The following is a 19,560-nucleotide window of genomic DNA, read 5'->3' on the forward strand; positions in this document are numbered from 1 at the left end:
CAGAATAAAGTTACAAAGTATGTAACAACATGAATGGACTTAAAGGATATTATGCTGAGTGCGATTAGCCAGAAACAAAAGGACAAATACTGTATGGTCTCACTGATATGAACTGACATTAATGAATAAACTTGGAATATTTACTTGGTAACAGAGACCATCAGGAGATAGAAATAGGGTAAGATATTGGATAATTGGAGCTGAAGGGATACAGATTGTGCAACAGGACTGAATATAAAAACTCAGAAATGGACAGCACAATATTGTAATACTGTAATACAATTATGTTAAAACACTGAATGAAGCTGCATATGAGAATGATAGAGGGAGGAGGGCTGGGGCATAAATGAAATCACGAAGAAAGATAGATGATAAAGACTGAGATGGTATAATCTAGGAATGCCTAGAGTGTATAATAATAGTGACTAAAAGTACAAAATTTAAAAATGTTTTTGCATGAGGAAGAACAAAGGAATGTTATTACTGCAGTGTGCTGAAAATAGATGGTAATTAATAGTTTAAAATTTCAACTTATGTGTAAGACTACAGCAAAAAATGTTTATTTGGTACAATTTATACTTTGACTAGTGCATCTCCTAATATAACTTATGTAGATAGTTGGTTGAACACCTTAAGTACATGGAACTTTGGATAGGACATGAGATTTTGTTGGTTTGTCCTGGTGATGCCCTGATGAATCCCAGAATGATTTGATCAGTGAGTGAAAAAGTATTTGCAAAGTCCCCTTCAGGGAATGGTGAGAATGGGGGAAAACTCAACTTCCCCCAGTTGAATTCTTGATATTCTCACAAGCAGTGTGGGCAACCAAAGCTATAGACTGAGCCCCCAGTCTTGGGGTTTGTTCATATGAAACTTAACCCCACAGGGGATAGGTCAAGCCTATCTAAAATTAGGCCTATGAGTCACCCCCAAGAGAACCTCTTTTGTTGCTCAGATGTGGCCTCTCTCTCCAGCCAACACAACAAGCAAACTCACCACCCTCCTCCTGTCTACGTGGGACATGACTCCCAGGGGTGTGGATCTTTCTGGCAACATGGGACAGAAATCCCAGAATGAGCTGAGATTCAGCATTAAGGGATTGAGAAAAACTCTAGAATGAGCTGAGACCCAGCATCAAGGGATTGAGAAAATCTTCTCGACCAAAAGGGGGAAGAGTGAAGTGAGACAAAGTGTCAATGGCTGAGAGATTCCAAACAGAGTCAAGAGGTTATCCTGGAGGTTATTCTTACGCATTAAGTAGATATCACCTTGTTAACCAAGATGTAATGGAGAGGCTGGAGGGAACTGTCTGAAAATGTGGAGCTGTGTTCCAGTAGCCATGTTTCTTGATGATGATTGTATAATGATACAGCTTTCACAATGTGACTGTGTGATTATGAAAACCTTGTGTCTGATGCTCCTTTTAGCTACTATATCAACAGAAGAGTAGAACATATGGAATAAAAATAAATAATAGGGGGAACAAATGTTAAAATAAATTTAGTTTGAAATGCTAGTGATCAATGACAGGGAAGGGAAAGGGGTATGGTATGTAAAATTTTTTTTCTGTTTTTGTTTTATTTTTCTGTTGTCTTTTTATTTCTTTTTCTGAATTAATGCAAATGTTCTGGGAAATGATCATGATGATGAATATGCAACTATATGATGATATTGTGAATTGCTGAGTGTATGTGCTGGGAATGTTTATGTTTCATTCTTGTAATTTTTTTTTAATTAATAAAAAAACAAAAACAAAAAAGCAAGTATATAGAAATGTCCAATCTAAGGCATCCAGGGATGGTTCAAGAAGGTCGATGAAGTTCAGGGTTTCTCTCTCAAGTAAGAAGGCACATGGCGAACACAGTCAGAGTTTCTCTCTCATCTGGAAAGGCACATGGTGAACACGGTCAGGATGCCTCTCATCTGGAAGGGCACGTGGTGAACCCGGCATCATCTGCTAGCTTCTTCTCCTGGCTTCTGGTTTCATGAAGCTCCCCGGGAGGCATTTTCCTTCTTCATCTCCTAAGGTTGCTGGCTGGTGGACTCTGCTTCTTGTGGCTATGTCATTCTCCTCTGCTCTCTGAATCTCTCATTCTCCAAAATGTTTCCTCTATTTATAGGACTTCAAAAATTAATCAAGACCCACCCAAAGGAGTGGAGACATGTCTCTACCTAATCCAGTTTAACAACCACTCTTGATTAAATCACATCTCCACGGAGATGATCTGATTACAATTTCAAACATACAGTATTGAATAAGCATTATTCTGCCTTTATGAAATGGGATTTAGATTAAAACATGGCTTTTCTAGGGGACATACATCTTTTCAAACCAGCACACTTGTACATTGCAGATGGGAATGTAAAATGGTGAAGCTACTATGGAAAACAGTTTGGCAGTTTCACAAAAGTTAAGCATAGAATTATCATATGTTCTAGCAATTCCACTCCTAATTACATACCCAAGAGAAATGAAAACATGTGTCTACACAGAAACCCATATATGAATGTTACAGTAGCATTATTCATAATAGCCAAAAGTTGGAAGCCCCCAGATGTCCATTCATGGATGAGTGGAAAAACAAATGGTATTATATACAGACAGTGGAATATTATTCAGCCATAAAAATTAACAAAATACTAATATATATCACAACTTGAACATCAAAAATATCATGCTAAGTGAAAGAATACAGACACAAAATCTCACACTGTATGATTCTTTCCATATATTATATGCAGAATAGGCAAATTCACAAGAGGGAAAGCAGATTAGTGGATCCTAGGGGATAGAGAGTGGGGAAATGGGGAGTGATTACTTAATGTGTATGGTGTGTCTTTGGGGGTGATCAACAAGTTTTGAAACTAGAAAGAACTGGTTATTGCACAACATTGTAAATATACTAAATACCAGTGAACTGGACACTTTGAAATGACTAAATGTAAGTTATGTGAATTTTATCTCAATTAAAAATAAATAAGTAAATAGTTTAAGTTTCAAAAAAGAGTAAAAATCTAATCAAATTGAGCATATTCATCAAGTACTTAATACTCTTCCTGATAAAATGTATTAGCATAAATTAGAAATATCAGAAACCTTGTGTTAATACTATTAGCAAGTTCTGAAGAGCTAATGACAACTAGAAATGTAGGGTTCTAAAAGGTTGGGAATAAAGAGAGGTAATACACTCCTGATATATACAGCTAGAAGTTTGCCTTCTTCCCTTTCTTGAAAGTGGGTCTTCTCCTTACCAATTATCAAACATTTAAAATGTGATATAAATGCTAGAAAGCATCACTAGAAGTTAGGGTCCTAAATCATATCTACCCCAAGCAACTCTAGTTCAAATCCCACTTCTTTCTCTACTGGATCTTCACTGATACTGCACCCAGGCTGATTTTTTAATTCCTCTAAATTTCTATACGAATTATTTGCATAAGTATTCAATGAGACATTTTACTTTGGCAAATTTCTCAGATATTGCTTATTTCTTCCTACCTATTCTGCTCCTGAATTTACCATTGTTAATGCCATATCCCTACAGCAAAACGAAGCTCCTTCAAAAAGAAGGCCACTTGCTTTATTTCTTTGTATCTCCCAATAACATTTGGCAAAATGGAACTATGTAATTGGTGTTTAATAACTACTTATTGCTTTGTGTATATGAAGCAATCCTTTATTATTCTGGTCTGATGATGGGAAGTGATACCATAGAGAACTGCAAGGAGAGCTCAGGATTTTTTGTTCTAGAACCATTCAGTTAATAAATTGCTCTTCACTGGGTCCCAACTGGTACTTATAATTCTCTATATTTTGTCCATTAAGCAGAGCCTAGTTTAATTTACAAGACTGCGAAACATTACCAAAAGGACATTTTTTCCTAATTTTGTACTATGATGAAATGTGGCTACATGTTTAACCTCACAAAAAAAAACTTACCAAATAAAACAGTGAAAAATTAGACCAAAGTACATTTTTAACTCTATAACTCATCTGAGCTTTAAGTAAAGCATACTTTTTTTACTGAGTTTTTATTAAGCTTGATAGAGTCTTAAGACATCATCAATGTTTATGAGGCAAAGAGAAGGAGAGAGTTAAGAGTGATGTGAGAGTACAGATTAGAAAAAGAATAGAGATACAGCTGTTACCACCTGTGGCACACTGTATTTTCCAAAGATGGCCACGAAATTCCCCATTCTTTCTGTTCTCCTGCTTTGTAACATTGTCATTCTCCCATTAAGAGACAGACTCCATTCCTCAATCCTTGAATCTGGGTGGGCCTTGTGACACCTCTGACCAACAGAATACGGCAAAGCGCCATGTGCCAATTCTGAGTATAGCCCTTAAGAAATCTAGTAGCTTCCACTCCTGTTTCTAAAAAGACAGCCATCATGTAAAAAGTATAACCCAACTTGAGAACACTATGTTGTTAAAGGGCATAGCCTTAAGAAGAGGCCGTGGACAAATGAACAGCCAGGCAGGATAGGAGAGTGGATCTGAGAAGGGGATCTTTCCAGTCAACTATGTAGCTAGTACCACATAGCTAAGAAATGATCTGCCCAGGCACAGGCTACCTAAATCTGTAATCTACAAAATGATGAACAAAACAAAATGACTGTTTTCGGGGTTCACAGGTGGTTCAGTGGTAGAATGCTTGCCTTTCATGTGGGAGACCCAGGTTTGATTCCCGGCCCATGCATCCAAAAACAAAAAAAAGACTGCTTTCATCACTGCCCTCCCCACTACATGGGACCTGACACTCAGGGGTGAAAGCCTCCCTGGCGACATGGGATACGATTCCCAGGTATGAGTCTGGCCGTGGCACCGTGAGATCAACAATGCCATCCTGACCAAAAGGGGGAAAAGAAGGGTAACAAACACGGCATTAGTGGCTGAGAGTTCAAACAGAGTAGAGAGTGTTCTCTGGGGGTCACTTTTATGCAAGCTTCAGCTAGACATTGCTACCTAATTATAACTCGCCAAACCCCAAACAAAACCATTCCAGGCAATCCTAAAGAACACCTAGGCCGATATATAAGATTCTACAAAGGTTCTATGCACAAGGGTAACCTTCCAGAAAACAACAACTACCACACGGGTCCCTGGACCAGATAAGTCCTGAAATGCAGAGGGGCCAGCCTCTCCAGAGCATCAACTAGTTCCATCCCCTTATTCCATATTATCAACAGCCCCTTCCAACATGAAAAAGTTAAAATGGTCATAGCCCAAATACCCCTAAAAAGTAGGAGAATGTTAAAAGGTGATGGTGGAGTCATACAGCGAAGGTAGGGTTTAACAAATGAGTTTGGGTGCTGAATCATTATACTGATATTTCTTTTAGTCTCTAGTATCTTAGACCAGCTACAGTCAAAACCTAAAATTGTGGAACTCTAACCTATACCAAACTCTGAAATCTGTCCTACAACTAATTGTTGCGATGTGCTTTGAAATTTATTGCCTTTTTGTATATATGTTATTTTTCACAAAAAAGAAAAAAAAGCCAATTGTGATGATAAAAATACATATATTCCTTCTAGCCTCCAACATTCTGGAACAGCTAGAAGGAAAATTACAAAATGGAATGGCAGCCCATGACAAACTCTGGGATCTCTGCTGTAACTACTTGTTGAAGAGTGCGGGATGCTGCTGCAGTTTGCATATACCAAACATGTTGGAATGGCTTTTTAAATGGATAAGAGGAAGAATCTGGAGGAGTCGTGAGGAGCTTGATAGAGAAGGTCTAGAATGCTTTGAAGAGACTGTTGGTAGAAACATGGACTCTAAAGATACTTCTGACCAGGCTCTAGACAGAAATGAGGCATGTGCTATTGCAGACTGAAAGGAAGGCGATCCTTGTTTTAAAGTAGCAGATAATCTGGCAAAATTGACTAATGGCTTTGGCTGGAAGGCAGATTTCAAAAGTCATGAACTTGGATATTTAGCAGAAGAGCTCTCCAAATTAAATGTTGAAAGTGCAGCATGGTTTCTCCTCACAGCTTACAGTGAAATGCAACAGGAAAGAGATAAGCTGAGAACTGAACTCTTGGGTACAAAGAAACCAGAAACTGATGTTCTGGAAAATTCTGGGCTTCCAGGAAGGAAGACCCCAGAGAATCGTGCCCCACATGAAGATCTGGCCAAATGTGAAATCAGTCAGCCATTTCAGAGGAAGCCAGGATTGGACATGGAGTTATCCAAGAAGGATTTGTGGGAACTCCTTATGTCTGATGGGCACAATCCAAAGCTACCGCATAGAAAGCCAACGAGAGTGCTGCGGGTTATGTATAAAGAGAACCACTGCCAGTTGGGACTGAGAGGGACAGAGAAGGGACACGTTGGAAGAAAAATAACTTCAGAGGCAAATCCATTGAGGCTAGGATCTGAAGTCAAGAAGCTTCAGGCCAGGAGAGCAGACCCATCCAAGCTCGTGGAGAGGGTGAGTTTGCCCTGAAGGCAGAGGATGGGCCTTCCACCTCGTGGCAGTGAAAGAGTCATGCTGACTCAGGCCTTGGAGAGGGTGAAGCACATTCCTTGGGGTTTGGGGAGAGCCTAGCTGCCACCACATGGAGGGGCTGAACATGTGCCCCAGAGATGGCAGAGAGTCCAGGCGTGGCCCCAATGCTTGGAGAAGGTGAAGCCGAGAAAAAGGCGGTCTCCCCAATGTCCCCCAAGGTTGCGTTTGGAGAGAGGCAGGCCTCTGCGTAGGCCCTTGGAAAGGGTGGGACTGCTACTTTCTAAAGCCCTGAAGATAAATGACTCTCAGACTTTAAAATCTCATGGACTTTGCCCTGTGGGTTTTCGAAACTGTATGGGCCCAGTGACCCCCGTGATCCTTCCTCCCTATGGAAATGGGTATATGTACCCTATGAATGTTCCTCTTTTATGTGTTGGCAGTAAATAACATGTTCTGAGTTTTACAGGTCCAGAGCCAGAGGATAATTTTGCCTTAGGACAGACCATGCCTGTAACTGACTTGATGAGATATTATATGGTGTCTAACTTCGTACTTCATTTGTATTGCTACCAAAAGGTTTAAGGTTTTCTGATATTGTTATGGAATAAATATGTTTTATATTTGGAAAGAGCGTGTCCTTTTGGGGTCCAAAGGGTGGAACATGCTGGTTTGAATCTATGGTGGACCCCAGAAAAGCCATGTCCTTTAATTCTCATTCAATATTGCTGGGTAGGAGCATTTTGATTGCTCCCATGAAGATGTGACCCACCCAATTGTGGGTGGTAATTTTTAATTAGATGCTTTTCATGGAGGTGTGTCTCCACCCACTGAAGGTGGAGTTGCTTACTAGAATCCTTTTAAAAGAGGAAACATTTTGGAGAGAGTCCTTTTTGCAAAGCAACGAGAAAGCCAGCAGATGCTGCCATGTTTGCCATGTGCCCTTCCAGCTGAGAAACATTGAATGTCATCAGCCTTCTTGAACCAAGGTATTTTTCCCTGGATGCCTTAAATTGGACATTTCTATAGACTTGTTTTAATTGGGACATCTTCTCAGCCTTAGAACTGTAAACTTGTAACTTATTAAATTTCCCTTTTTAAAAGCCATTCCATTTCTGGTATACTGCATTCTGGCAGCTAGAACAGCTTATTTATATTATTATATTATATTATTATATATATATATTATACAATAAAAAGGTTTTTTTAAAAATGTTGATATTAAACACACCAGCAGACTGGATACCACCCATAGGCTACTAGTTTGTGAGCTTTCAATGAGCTCTACAAATCACCACTAAAAAATAGGTTTATTTTTACCTCAAAAAAAAAAACAAAAATAAAATAAATAAATAAAATAAAATGACTGTCGATTCATTACGGCTGGAGAGTGTTTTGAAGCCAGGCTTCTTGGCCATCCTGATTCTGGCTTCTCCTAATTCCTTCTGGGAAAAGCGCATTTTTTATTCCGAATATTTCTCTTTTTAAATTCCCGTTTCACTTCGGGAAAGCAGTGTTTTTCTTTGAGGGTTTTGGCGATGCCCCGGGTCCGTTAAAGCCATGCTATCATTTTTTCCCTTAAATTGAGAGCTGTGGACGGCAGGAAGATGGAGTGCTTTTTTTCCAGTGTGATTTTTATCATGGCCATTTTCAAAGTATTTGAGCTGGGATTAGTTGCTGCGTTGGGCCACGGTGAACTTGCACGTCCATCACAGGGAGACCCGGACTTAAGAGGTGGCGACACTCGGTCCCAGGAGAAGCCTGCAACTCATCATCAGTATCTCCAGTTGGTGCCATTCCCGGGAATCCAGAAGACTCAAGAACTCAACAAAACCTGCTGTCTGAATGGGGGAACCTGCATGCTGGGGTCCTTTTGTGCCTGCACCCCGTACTTCTATGGACGGAACTGTGAGCATGACAGGTGCAGGAAGAACTGTGACTCTGTGCGCCATGGCACCTGGCTCCCCAGGAAGTGTTCCCTGTGCAAATGCTGGGAAGGCTGGCTTCACTGCTTCTCCCAGACATTTCTACCTGGTTGTGACGGCCATGTGATGGACGAGCCCCTCATGGCTTCCAGGATTCCAAAATTGGCACCATCTGCATGTACCACTCTACTGCTGGCTGGCTTCTACCTTTCTACCCAAAGTTATTAATCAACGTTTGCCTTTCTCTGGAATGAGATTAGATGCTGTGAAAATTTCATGGCAGCCTCTGAAGTTGCCACTCGAATATCATAACTGAAAGATGATCGTTTGTTAATTACCTTGAAATAATGAGTATAGTTCCATGGTAGTCCCTAATACTTCCTTAAAGTACTAGTACTACTTTCACAACTTCACCCCCAGCCCTCTCTCCACACACACAATAAAAAGACTTAAAAACAAAAAAGCCAGTCATATCTATATTGTGCCCTTATCCTGTGTTTCTCAAATCATTAGTGCTAACTAATAATAATGAGTTAATATTTTCTTTCAAACAATTCAGTTCTGTCTCCAGGTTACTAAAGTCTAATCCTAATGTGGAACAGAAGATAAAGTTTTGAGTAGAGTCGATTAAAATCTAAGACAGTGATCACGTCAGCGACATCCACAGCTGATTCCATTTGTAATCAGCCAAAGGGGAGTGTCTTCTGCAATTAGTGATGCTAAATCCAATCATGGGAAGCCTTTTAAGGAGGACTCAGAGGAGACAGGTTGCATTCCTGCTTTGGCTGGTGAGCCTCTCCTGTGGAGTTCATCCAGGCCATCCATTGGAGTCATCGGCTTCGCAGCCTGCCCTGTGGATTTTGGACTCTGCACTCCTATGGTCACGTGAGACACTTTCATAAATTTTATATTTGCAAGTGTTCCCTGTTGATTCTGTTTCTCTAGAGAACCCTAACTAATACAGACAGTATCTTTAAAAGAAATGGAAGGATGCCTTTGTACCAGAGAGCCAGGGAAGAAAAGAGGAAGCAAACGGAGAGAGAGTGGAGAAGAGAAAATTAATTATTTGCTGTTTAGATTGATGTAGAGAAGCAAGTTAGAAAACTAAATTGAAGAGCAATTTTCTCTCACCTCTGGGAAGTCACATAAGACAAGAATGCCCCCTTTTCCCAAGGCATTGTAAGGAGGAGAAAGTCTCCTGGAGAAAAAATTATATCTGAATTTCTCCCAGTAAGATTGGTTAATAAATTGTTTTCTTTCAGGCTATACAATTATTTTAACTGTTGTAGATGACAAGGGAAAATGTTTACAATATGTTTAGTTAAAAACCAGCTGATCAAACTAGATATTGTAAATCCCATTTTTAAAATATGTGGTGTGTTTTTGTATGCACAATAAAAATGGGGACTATAAAAATAAATAAATAAAATAAAATAAAATAAAATGACTGTCGTCAGCCTCTTAAGTTTTGAACTGGTATGTTATGTAAGAATAGACAACTAAAACACTATCTTTAACAATGAGCCTGTGACTTCTTTCTAAAAATGTCATAATGCCTCCCAAATTTGGGAGATAAATTCCACATATACATTAGCTCTAATTATCAAGGCAGGGGAACAATTTTGTCATCTTTTGGTATGTCTACCAGAGAACAGTCAACTATTCACATCACTTAGTTCAATGCTCTAACCAAAGCAATACTCATGCCTAACTTCCATAAAAGATACAAACCACTGGACTCTCTCTGTAGCAGTCCATGATTATGACAGGGTTGTTTTATATTTGGTCAAGTAAAATTTTAACACTACTGATTTACCCAATCTGAAAAACATATTTACCATAAAAAATAAAATTATTTCTAAAGAAAGAGTATTCTTTTACCAATCTGTTCATGGAATAAGTGAACCACTAAAATTGCTTAAAAATCTGCTATTGGAACAACAAAATTTGGTTGACAAGACTGGATAACAATAAAATATATATTCAAAACAAAAAATAGCTCCTTTAAGAAATAAGCAGTCTTGGAGAAATGACAGACTCTAGGTCTACAGCAAGAAGCTATCAAAAGACTATTAATCTCACCCAAGGCCCTGGTAACCTACATATTAGTTTCTGACTATGAATTTGCTTATTCTAATTGTTTCATGTGGGTGAAATCATACAATGTTTGTCCTTCTCAGTCTGCTTGGTTCACTCAACACAAAGCCTCATAATTCATCCATGCTGTCACATGTTTCCAAACTACATTTCTTTTTAAGACTGGACAATATTCTACTATGCATATAGGATTTTTTTTTTTTTTTTAGTTCATTCATCTGATGATGGACACTAGGGTTGCTTCCATCTTTCTGCAACTGTGAATAGTACCCCTATAACCACGGGTATACAAGTGTCTGAGTCCCTGCTTTCAATTCTTTTAGGCATATACCTGGAAGTGGGATTGCTGGTTTTTATGGCAATTCTATACTTGGCTTTCTGAGGAATCACCAGATTGTTTTCTACAGCAGCTGTACCATTTTGCATTTCTACCAACAATGAATGAGTGTTCCTATGTGTCCAAGTCTTCTCCAACACTTGTAATTTTCTGATTTTTTAATAGGACCCATTCTAATAGATGTAAAATGTATCTCATTGTGGTTTTGACTTGTATACTCATAATGGTTAATGATACTGAGCATCTTCTCATGTGCTTTTTGGCCATTTGTAAGACTTCTTTTAAAAAAACGTCTATTCAGTTCTTTCGCCCATTTCTAAATTGGGTTGTCTTTTTGTTATTGAATTGTAGAATTTCTTATAGATTCTGGATAAGAAATCCTTACTGGATATGTAATGTTCCAATTTTATCTCTGCCATGGTCAGGTTCATGTGTCAACTTGGCCAAGTGGTGGTACCTGTTTGTCTGGTTGGGCAAGTGCTGGCTTGTCTATTGCAATGAGAACATTTCATAGAATTACATCATGATCATGTCAGATGCATCCACAGCTGATTCCATTTGTAATCAGTCAAAGGGGAGTGTATTCTGCAATGAGTGATACTTAATCTAATCACTGAAAACCTTTTAAGGAGGATTCAGAAGAGATAGGCTTTTCCTGCTTTGGTTGGTGAGCCTCTCCTGTGGAGTCCGTCCAGACCCTCCATCAAAATCGTCGGCTTCACAGTCTGCCCTGCGGATTTTGGACTCTGTGTTCCCATGGTCACGTGAGACACTTCTATAAATTTTATATGTGCAAATGTTTCCTGTTGATTCTGTTTCTCTAGAGAACCCTAACTAATACAATCTCCCATTCTGTAGGTTGTCATTTTACTTTTATGATAAAATCCTTTGATGCGCAAAAGTTTTTATTTTTGATGAGGTCCCATTTTTCTATTTTCTTCTTTTGTTGCTCATGCAAGCCCAAGAAACAACTGCCTAAAACAGGTTCTAATAATATTTCCCGATGTTTTGTTCTAGGAATTTTATAGTTTTATCACTATCTCTTTTTTTAATTATTATTTTTTAATTGTGACTTAAAACCACAACAGTTTATTTTTTATTCCAAATGTTGACGATTGAGTACTGACATGTTACTTACAAATCATTTCAATTTCTACATTTCTGGTGGATAGTATCTTGATATCAGGCATAAATCCTTGCTTCAGAGTCAATATAACTACTGAAGGCCCCAGAATCAGGAAAACATATGAAGAGCAAAAGGGCTCATACCATTTGTTTCTTCCTCTTATAACTTTCTTATAAGAACTTATAAGAAAGTTCTCTTATAATGAACTTTCTAGTAAGTGCCTTGCCCGACAAGGTATGCTTACATCTCATTGCTATAATCTAGGTGCACTGCCATACCAAGCTATAAGGGAGACTGAAAAGTTTATCTTTGTATGGTCACACTGCTGGCTCACATATAATGAGAATTCTATATTACTAAGGGAGAAGAGAAGTTAAATGAAAATCTCTGCCATGATTGCTTTTCTGTAGATTCAACCTCATCCTACTGAAAATTTAATTCATCCACCCTCCACAGCAGAAACTCATTTGTGTAAATTTTTAAAAATATTTGTTACCCATGCTCCAAGTTACCACCTATATAAATTCCTCATTTAAAAAATGTATGTATTTTCCACACTTAGCCTGAAGTCGTAAATGTATTTCTAGATTCTGAGACACAGATTATATGTGTATCAGCTGGTGTTTCCCTGGAACTTTGAATAACTCTGTGACACCTAAGACTGAGAAATGGTCCACTACAGCCCTTAAATTTAGCATAGCTATTTATGATAATAGTTAAGGTAACCAAAAAAGAGATCAGGCATCAATTAGAGCTAAAAAAACGAAGCCAATCTGGCTGGGTCTAAGGTAAATCAAACAGAATACAGGGTAATAGATGATAGCGTATGTACTCTAGATCTTCACCTATTATATGACACCAAAAGCAGAGAAGTTTATTATGGCCAGAACCTAAACTTTCAGTAACATATAATCTAAATCAACCAGTCTGGATAGCTCATTCAAACAACCCAAACTCCCGAAGTCCAGAGTGGGAACAAGGCCTTGTTATTCTACTTAGCTTAATATAATACCAGGATACCTCTCCAACTATGTGGGCTGATAAATAAAAAATATTGGTGAAGTCTCTTGAGGGTCCAAAGTGGGGAGGGAAATATATTTATATATGGAACAATAATATTAAACTTTCCCATCTGGGAAACCCTGGGTACCCTCTCAAACATCAAGGATTCCCAAGAAAATAGGCCAAGCCCTGGATTTTTGAGGCTTGCCTTTATCAAACTTATTACTGTAGGGGAGAAGTAAAGACTACCCATAACAAGGCCTAAGAGTTGCTTCCAGGATGCCTCTTTTGTTGCTCAGATGTGGCCTCTCTCTCTACACCCAACTCTACAAGGAAAATAATTACCCTCCCCACTGCGTGGGGCATGACACATTCAGGGGTAAAAACCTCCTTGACAACATGGGGCATGACTCCAGGAGATGAATCTGGCCCTGGCATTGAGGGACTGATAATGCCTTCCAGCCCAAAAGAAGAAAAGAAGTGTAATAAAATGGCATCAGTGGCCGAGAGAGATCAAATGGAATCAAGAGAGTATTCTGGAAGCTACTTGTATGCAAGCTTCAGTTAGATAGTGATAAGTGCCATGGTTTGCCAACCCCCAACCAACATCACTCCTACTGACTCTTAAGAACACCTGAGGCTCAAACTGAGACTCTATAAAGATTTCATGCATGAAGTTAGATTTTCTGAACCTATAATTCTAAGAGGGTTCCTAAGACAGATAAATCCTGAAACCCAGAGGAACCAGCCTCTCCAAGATTATCAACTGATTACACCCCTCTGTGTTTTAGTGTGGATACCTTTTTTCAATATGAAAAAGTCTGAATGGGCACTGCCTAAAGATCCGTATAGAAGGGAAGAGGGATCAGAGGAGGAGAAGGAAGAGGCGTAACAGAGAAAATGGGATTTAACAAGAGAGTATGACTGCTGAATCACTATATTAATAGCCCTTCTAGCCTCCAATATTTTGGAGCAGTTAATAGGAAAAATCTGAGATGGCAGAATTGCAGCACATGACAACTCTGGGATCTGTTCTGTAGTTACTTGTGAAAGTGTGCTTTGAAAATTAATTGCTTTTTCTTTCTTTTATATATGTCATATTTTACAGTAAAAACAATTTTAATTTGTATTTTTTATTCCCCAAAAATGTTTTCTCCATCAAAAATAATAAATTTCAATTACCTTCAGTTACTGAAAAAAAAAAAGAATATTAAGATCATGGCAAAAGGACTCAGGAGACAACTTGAAGAGTGTTCCCTTACTTAAATTTGAGACAGTGGAGCAATCTGATCATCAATAAGGATAATAACTATAATGAACTGAAACACATTAATATGTTTAAAACCATGAATTCTCAGTCACACTAAAAAAAAAAATCCTCATTGGTTACTTTGGGAGGATACAAGGAAACCAATCCATTATTGTGAAAATTGGTAAATTAAGGAAAAGAATCAAGCATATATCTGCCTGACTAATCAAATTGTATATCAGGGCAACCAAAATAATTTATGATGGAAACTTCTTTTTATACATATATTTCATCTAATAAATAAAGACGAAATAATAGAATATCACCAACTTGCAATGCCCAATGAACAGACCTAGACAACGATCATTAATGGCTGGTACCACCACAAAAAAGAGACACAATCAGATACAATATTCACACCACCTTTCATGAAAAAATATATATGCCTCCACCTCAAAAAAAAAAAAAAAAAAAACTTGAATTCAGACCTCATCAAGCCTCTAGGTACAATTACCAATTTACATAAAGTACATGGGACAGAGAACATGTTAACAACACATGGAAGTAATCACAAAATCCAAACCACAGGAAATTCTACAGGCAAATTTCTTCAATAAATAGTAAGGAAAAAAGAGAGATGAAGAGGAACCTAGAAATTAAAATAAACTTAAGTGATATCAATCAACTGCAAAATTCAGGCCTCTACTAGATCTTGATTCAAACCAACTGTTAAAACTAATTTACAATCAGAGAATGTAAAAATTGATAAGGTATTTAATCATAATAAGAAAGTGTTACCTTTTTTAGGTATGAAAATAGAATTAAGATTATGTTTTAAGAAGTCCTTATCTTTTAGAAATTCACAGTGAAATATGTACAGAAGAAATGCTAAGGTAGAAAATTTGCTTCAAAATAATCTAGGAGGGAAGTAAAAGGCATAAAACAAGACTCAGTATAAACTGACAATTATTTAAGCTGGGTCATGAGTATGTGGAGGTTCATTATATCAGTCTCTCTACTTTAACATATAGTTACAATTTTGCTTAATAAAAAGTAAAAAAAAAAAAAAGAGCAGTTCTCATTCTGCTTTCAGACAATGTATTTTCTTTCACTTTTTATTTTCCTATGCACACTTTTATTTACCGTACTCAGTATTTGCTATGGGATGTTAGAAAAATTTAGCAATATTAAGAAGCAAGAATAAGAATTAGGTATAAAAGGAATTTAGTCATAGGAAAATAACTAAAAATAACTGCTTTGGCAATATAAACAATATATCATTATTCCCTAAAAGAGTATTACTTCATCAGGATACCAAAATTTACTCCCTTCTCATATGTACGTACACACAACACACACACACACAGACACACAAACCCTGAGATTTATACTCACCACTTTCCATCTTTCCTTGACCAGAATTCCAACACTGAGGATATCCGGCTGCTCTCCTCCCCCACTCATTGCAAATTACTGGTGTGGCAGAACTGCTACACAGGCATCTAGCTCCCCAGGGTGGTTTCCATTTAAACTAAAACAAAAGAAATAGCAGCAGCACATTAGGGCTAACTAATATAACACTGGAGCACCAAGAAGCACTACTAATCCTATACATTAAGTTGCTTTGATGGAAAGAAGAAACAAACACAAACTCAGTTTCAAAAACTGTTTAAAGCACGTAAAATAGCACTTGTGTTTCAATTACAGATGTCCAGTGAAATTACAAGACATTATGTTTCAATGCAGATATCATTTACGATAGTTGAGACAGCTAGACTACAAGGCAAGCACAGTGTCAATGGCAGTTAACCCAGACGGAACACTATACTAAGTAGAAAACAACGCTAAAGACAAAAACAAAGTACCTAATTTGAAGCAATCTGTACTTTAATAGGTAGTAATTTAGAGCTTAAGATCATCAGAACCAATAAAATGCATGGGGAATAAGCATGAGCCATGGAAAAGGACTGTGATCAAACACAATATAATGACATTCCAAGAAAAAGACAGTAATAGTAAAATGAAGAGCATACCTATAGAAAATAAAAAATATGGTTTAAAGGAGATGAAAACTGTAACCTAATATTATAGAAAAGCTAAAAGAAAGTAAGAAAAGTATTAGCGGCTTTAAAAATATAACATAAATCATAGTAAGAAGAATTCTGGAATGAGATAGCTGGGTAACAGGAAGACATAAGAAATCTGAAGAATACAGGAAAGAACTAGAAATGATAGAAAAAGCAGTGAACAAATAAGTAGAAGGCACACAAGAGCAGAAAGCAAACAAATAAGAGAGAAAATAGAAAAAGAACGGTAAAAGAAAAAAGTTAAATAGAAAAGTTTTAAAAAAAGTGATCAATGAAAAGCACTAGTCAAAAATACATATTACAGGCGGACAGCAGTGGCTCAGTGGCAGAGTTCTTGCCTGCCATGCTGGAGACCCAGGTTTGTTTCCCCGTGCTTGCCCATGTAAAAAAAAAATAATAAATTACAGAAGTCCCCCAAAAGAAAACCAAAACAATGAGTTAGGAAAAATAGTAACAACTGTGCTTATTTTGGCAGCAAATATCAAAACATGGAATGATACAGAGAAAATTAGTATGGTCCCTGCACAAGGACGACATGCAAATTTGTGAAGCGTTTCATATTTTTATGACTGCTGAATCACTATATCAATATATATTTCAGTCTCCAGTGTCTTGGAGCAGATAGAAGGAAAAAATGTGAAATTGTGGAATTGTACCCCATACCGAACTCTGAATCTGTTCTATAATACGTGTTATAACGTACTTTGAAATTTATTGTTTTTTTACATGTTATATTTCACAATAAAAAATGTTTAAAAAAAAAGAAAAAACACTAACTATAATACAATAAAACTTACTGAACTATAAAAAGACTTAAATCCGTATCTTGAAAGGGTACACCATACACCCAAGAAAATCAACCCAAAAGATCAATACCAAAACATATTCAAGTAAAAATGATTAATTTTAAAGAAAAAAAAAATCAGGTATCCATGCAGAGAATCAAAGTTATTTATAAGGGAAAGAAACCAGATTCATGTCAAACATTGGAGCAACAATTCATGCCAAAAAACAATACAATTATATACTTCAGATAGCCAAGAAAACAAAATTTGAGTCAAGGATGTTCCAGCCAGACAAACTAAACTTAAAAGCTAAAGGAAAGTTACTTTTCTGAACATACAGAATATTTCTCCCCTGATATGCTCCGAGGAATCAACTACATAACAAATATAAAACAATTAAGAAATTATTGCAATTCCACTCCCCAAAAAGCTGTGAACGACCAACAATAACCAGCAGAAACGTCTCTCTCAAAGCTCCAGAAAAACAGCTAAAGGACTGCAGTAAAAAGACTACTTACAAGATGTAGAATCTCTGGGTATCAAGACTAGACCCTCCCCTACACCCTCAACATGGAGCTGGCCACACTCTCAGAACAGATTCCTGATTACAGTTCTGGGGGAAGGAGAGTAACTCTCATGTACATACTGTGAGCATGTGTATCTGGTACTGGCCTAGGGACTTATCATCCTAGAATCTGCCCCTATATGTAGAAGGCAGCCCACAGAATACTGTGGGAGAAACCTGGGGCAAGGGATTGCTGGCTTTAAGATAACAGACTATAGTGCCAAAGACGATGAAGAAACTGTTTCCTAGGAAAAAGGGACACTGAGAACCAAAAAAAAAAAAAAAAAAACCACTAGAGCCACATGTGTATGTTCAAGACAAGATAAATAGAGAGAAAGGATCAGAGAAGCCCCTACATGTTTGTCTGGAGCTATTCTCTAAATTGATTTACTGATAAGTCTTGCTGGTGAGCATGTGGACATGTCAATCTGCAAAGACTAGGAAAGGTGTTTTCTTTTTATTCTCCTCCTTTTTTTATGTCAACTGACAATCAAAGATAGCATTGTCACAATACTAACTGGATAAAAACTTAAGAAACAGGCAACTCAGAGCCTAAATTCTAGCAAAAACATTAAAATTTGAAAATGTCCTGGTTTCAACGAAAGATCATAAAACATAAAAGGAAAGAGGACACAATCACCCAGCAAAGGAAAAGCTTAAGCATTAGAAATCATCAGTGAAGACCAGACCTGGGATATATGATGACTTAAAAAAAAAAACGGCCCTAAAGGAACAGTTGCTTAATACGTGCAGAATGTTTAACTAGGTTAAACTTAAACATTTGGAAATGGATAGAGGTGACAGTAGCACATTATTGTGAGGATAATTAACAGTGCTGAGTAGTGTGTGAATGTGGTAGAAAGGGAAGTTTAAAGTCATGTATGTCACCAGAAGGAAAGCTGGAAGTTAAAACATGGGACTGTATAACAGAGGATCTTGTGGTACACAATATTGGTGATTAACAGTACAAATATAAAAAATTCCTTTCATGAACTAGAGCAAAAGGAGTTAATAATAATGGGGAATTGGGAAAAATAGTATCTATATAGCAAACTACGGACTATAGGGAAGACTAATATTTTAAAATTCTTTCAATAGTATCAAATGTACCACAATACCAATAATAGCGGGGAAAAGGGGTATGGGAGGATTTGAGGTTTCTTTTTTTTTAATCTTTATTTCTTTGCTAGAGTAATGAAAATGTTCTAAATTTGATTATGGGGCTATATGCATAATTATGTGATGATACTGTGAGCCAGTGATTGTATACTTCGATGGTTTCTATCATGTGTGAATATATCTCAATAAATTTGCATTTTTAAAAATCCTTAAAAAAAAAAAACCCTAAATATGTTCCAGGAGCTAAAAGAAACATAAAGAACTAAAAGAATCAGGAAAAACAACAGAAGAATACAAAGAGATGTTAATAAAGAGATAGCAACTATGAAAAGGAACCGAACAGAGCTAAAGACCACAGTAACAGAGGTTAAAAATCACTAGAGGGGTTCAACAACAGATTGGAGCTGGCAGAATAAAATGTCAGAGAATCTGATGATAAGAAGATTGGCATAATTCTGTCTAAGGAGCAGAAGGAAGAAAAGTGAACAGAGCCTGAGGAATCTGTGGGACACCATCAAGTGTACTAATATATACCTTGAGGAAGCCCCAGAAGGAGAAAAAAGAAGAAAGGGGACAGAAAATATTCAAAGAAATAATGGCTGAAAACTTCCCAAATTTAATGAAAGGCTCCAAACAGGATAAACCCAATTAGACACATGCTACAGCACATTATAATAAAACTGTCAAATGCAAAAGATAAAGAGAGAATTCTGAATGCTGTAAGAAAGAAACAACATGATCCATACAAGGGAGCCACAATAAGACTAACTATCAATTTCTTATTGGAATTCACAGAGGCAAGAAGGCAATTGGGGG

General features: G+C 37.3%; 2 protein-coding genes and 1 non-coding gene across 10 annotated transcripts in view; 2 read left to right on the plus strand and 1 right to left on the minus strand.

The window, feature by feature from the left end:
• TTBK2 (tau tubulin kinase 2) overlaps positions 1-19,560 on the minus strand; it is a 307,449-nt gene that overhangs the window by 219,623 nt on the left and 68,266 nt on the right. For all 8 annotated transcript variants that reach the window (XM_077127599.1, XM_077127601.1, XM_077127605.1 and 5 more), the window contains one exon: positions 15,584-15,719. In XM_077127599.1, the coding sequence (XP_076983714.1) occupies positions 15,584-15,652 (69 nt within the window). In that variant the 5' untranslated portion in view covers positions 15,653-15,719. The remainder of the gene's footprint in view (positions 1-15,583; positions 15,720-19,560) is intronic.
• On the plus strand, positions 7,893-8,605 carry LOC143655982 (protein Cripto-like). Its single transcript, XM_077127588.1, has one exon. It carries the CDS (start codon positions 8,060-8,062, stop codon positions 8,603-8,605), a length of 546 nt encoding a protein of 181 aa, XP_076983703.1. The 5' UTR covers positions 7,893-8,059.
• Positions 16,736-16,840, plus strand: LOC143656616 (U6 spliceosomal RNA). The gene has a single exon (XR_013162532.1). It is a non-coding gene; the product is annotated as a U6 spliceosomal RNA (small nuclear RNA).

The sequence above is a fragment of the Tamandua tetradactyla genome, chromosome 14 (genome assembly GCF_023851605.1).
Source record: "Tamandua tetradactyla isolate mTamTet1 chromosome 14, mTamTet1.pri, whole genome shotgun sequence".
Taxonomy (NCBI): Eukaryota; Metazoa; Chordata; class Mammalia; order Pilosa; family Myrmecophagidae; genus Tamandua; species Tamandua tetradactyla.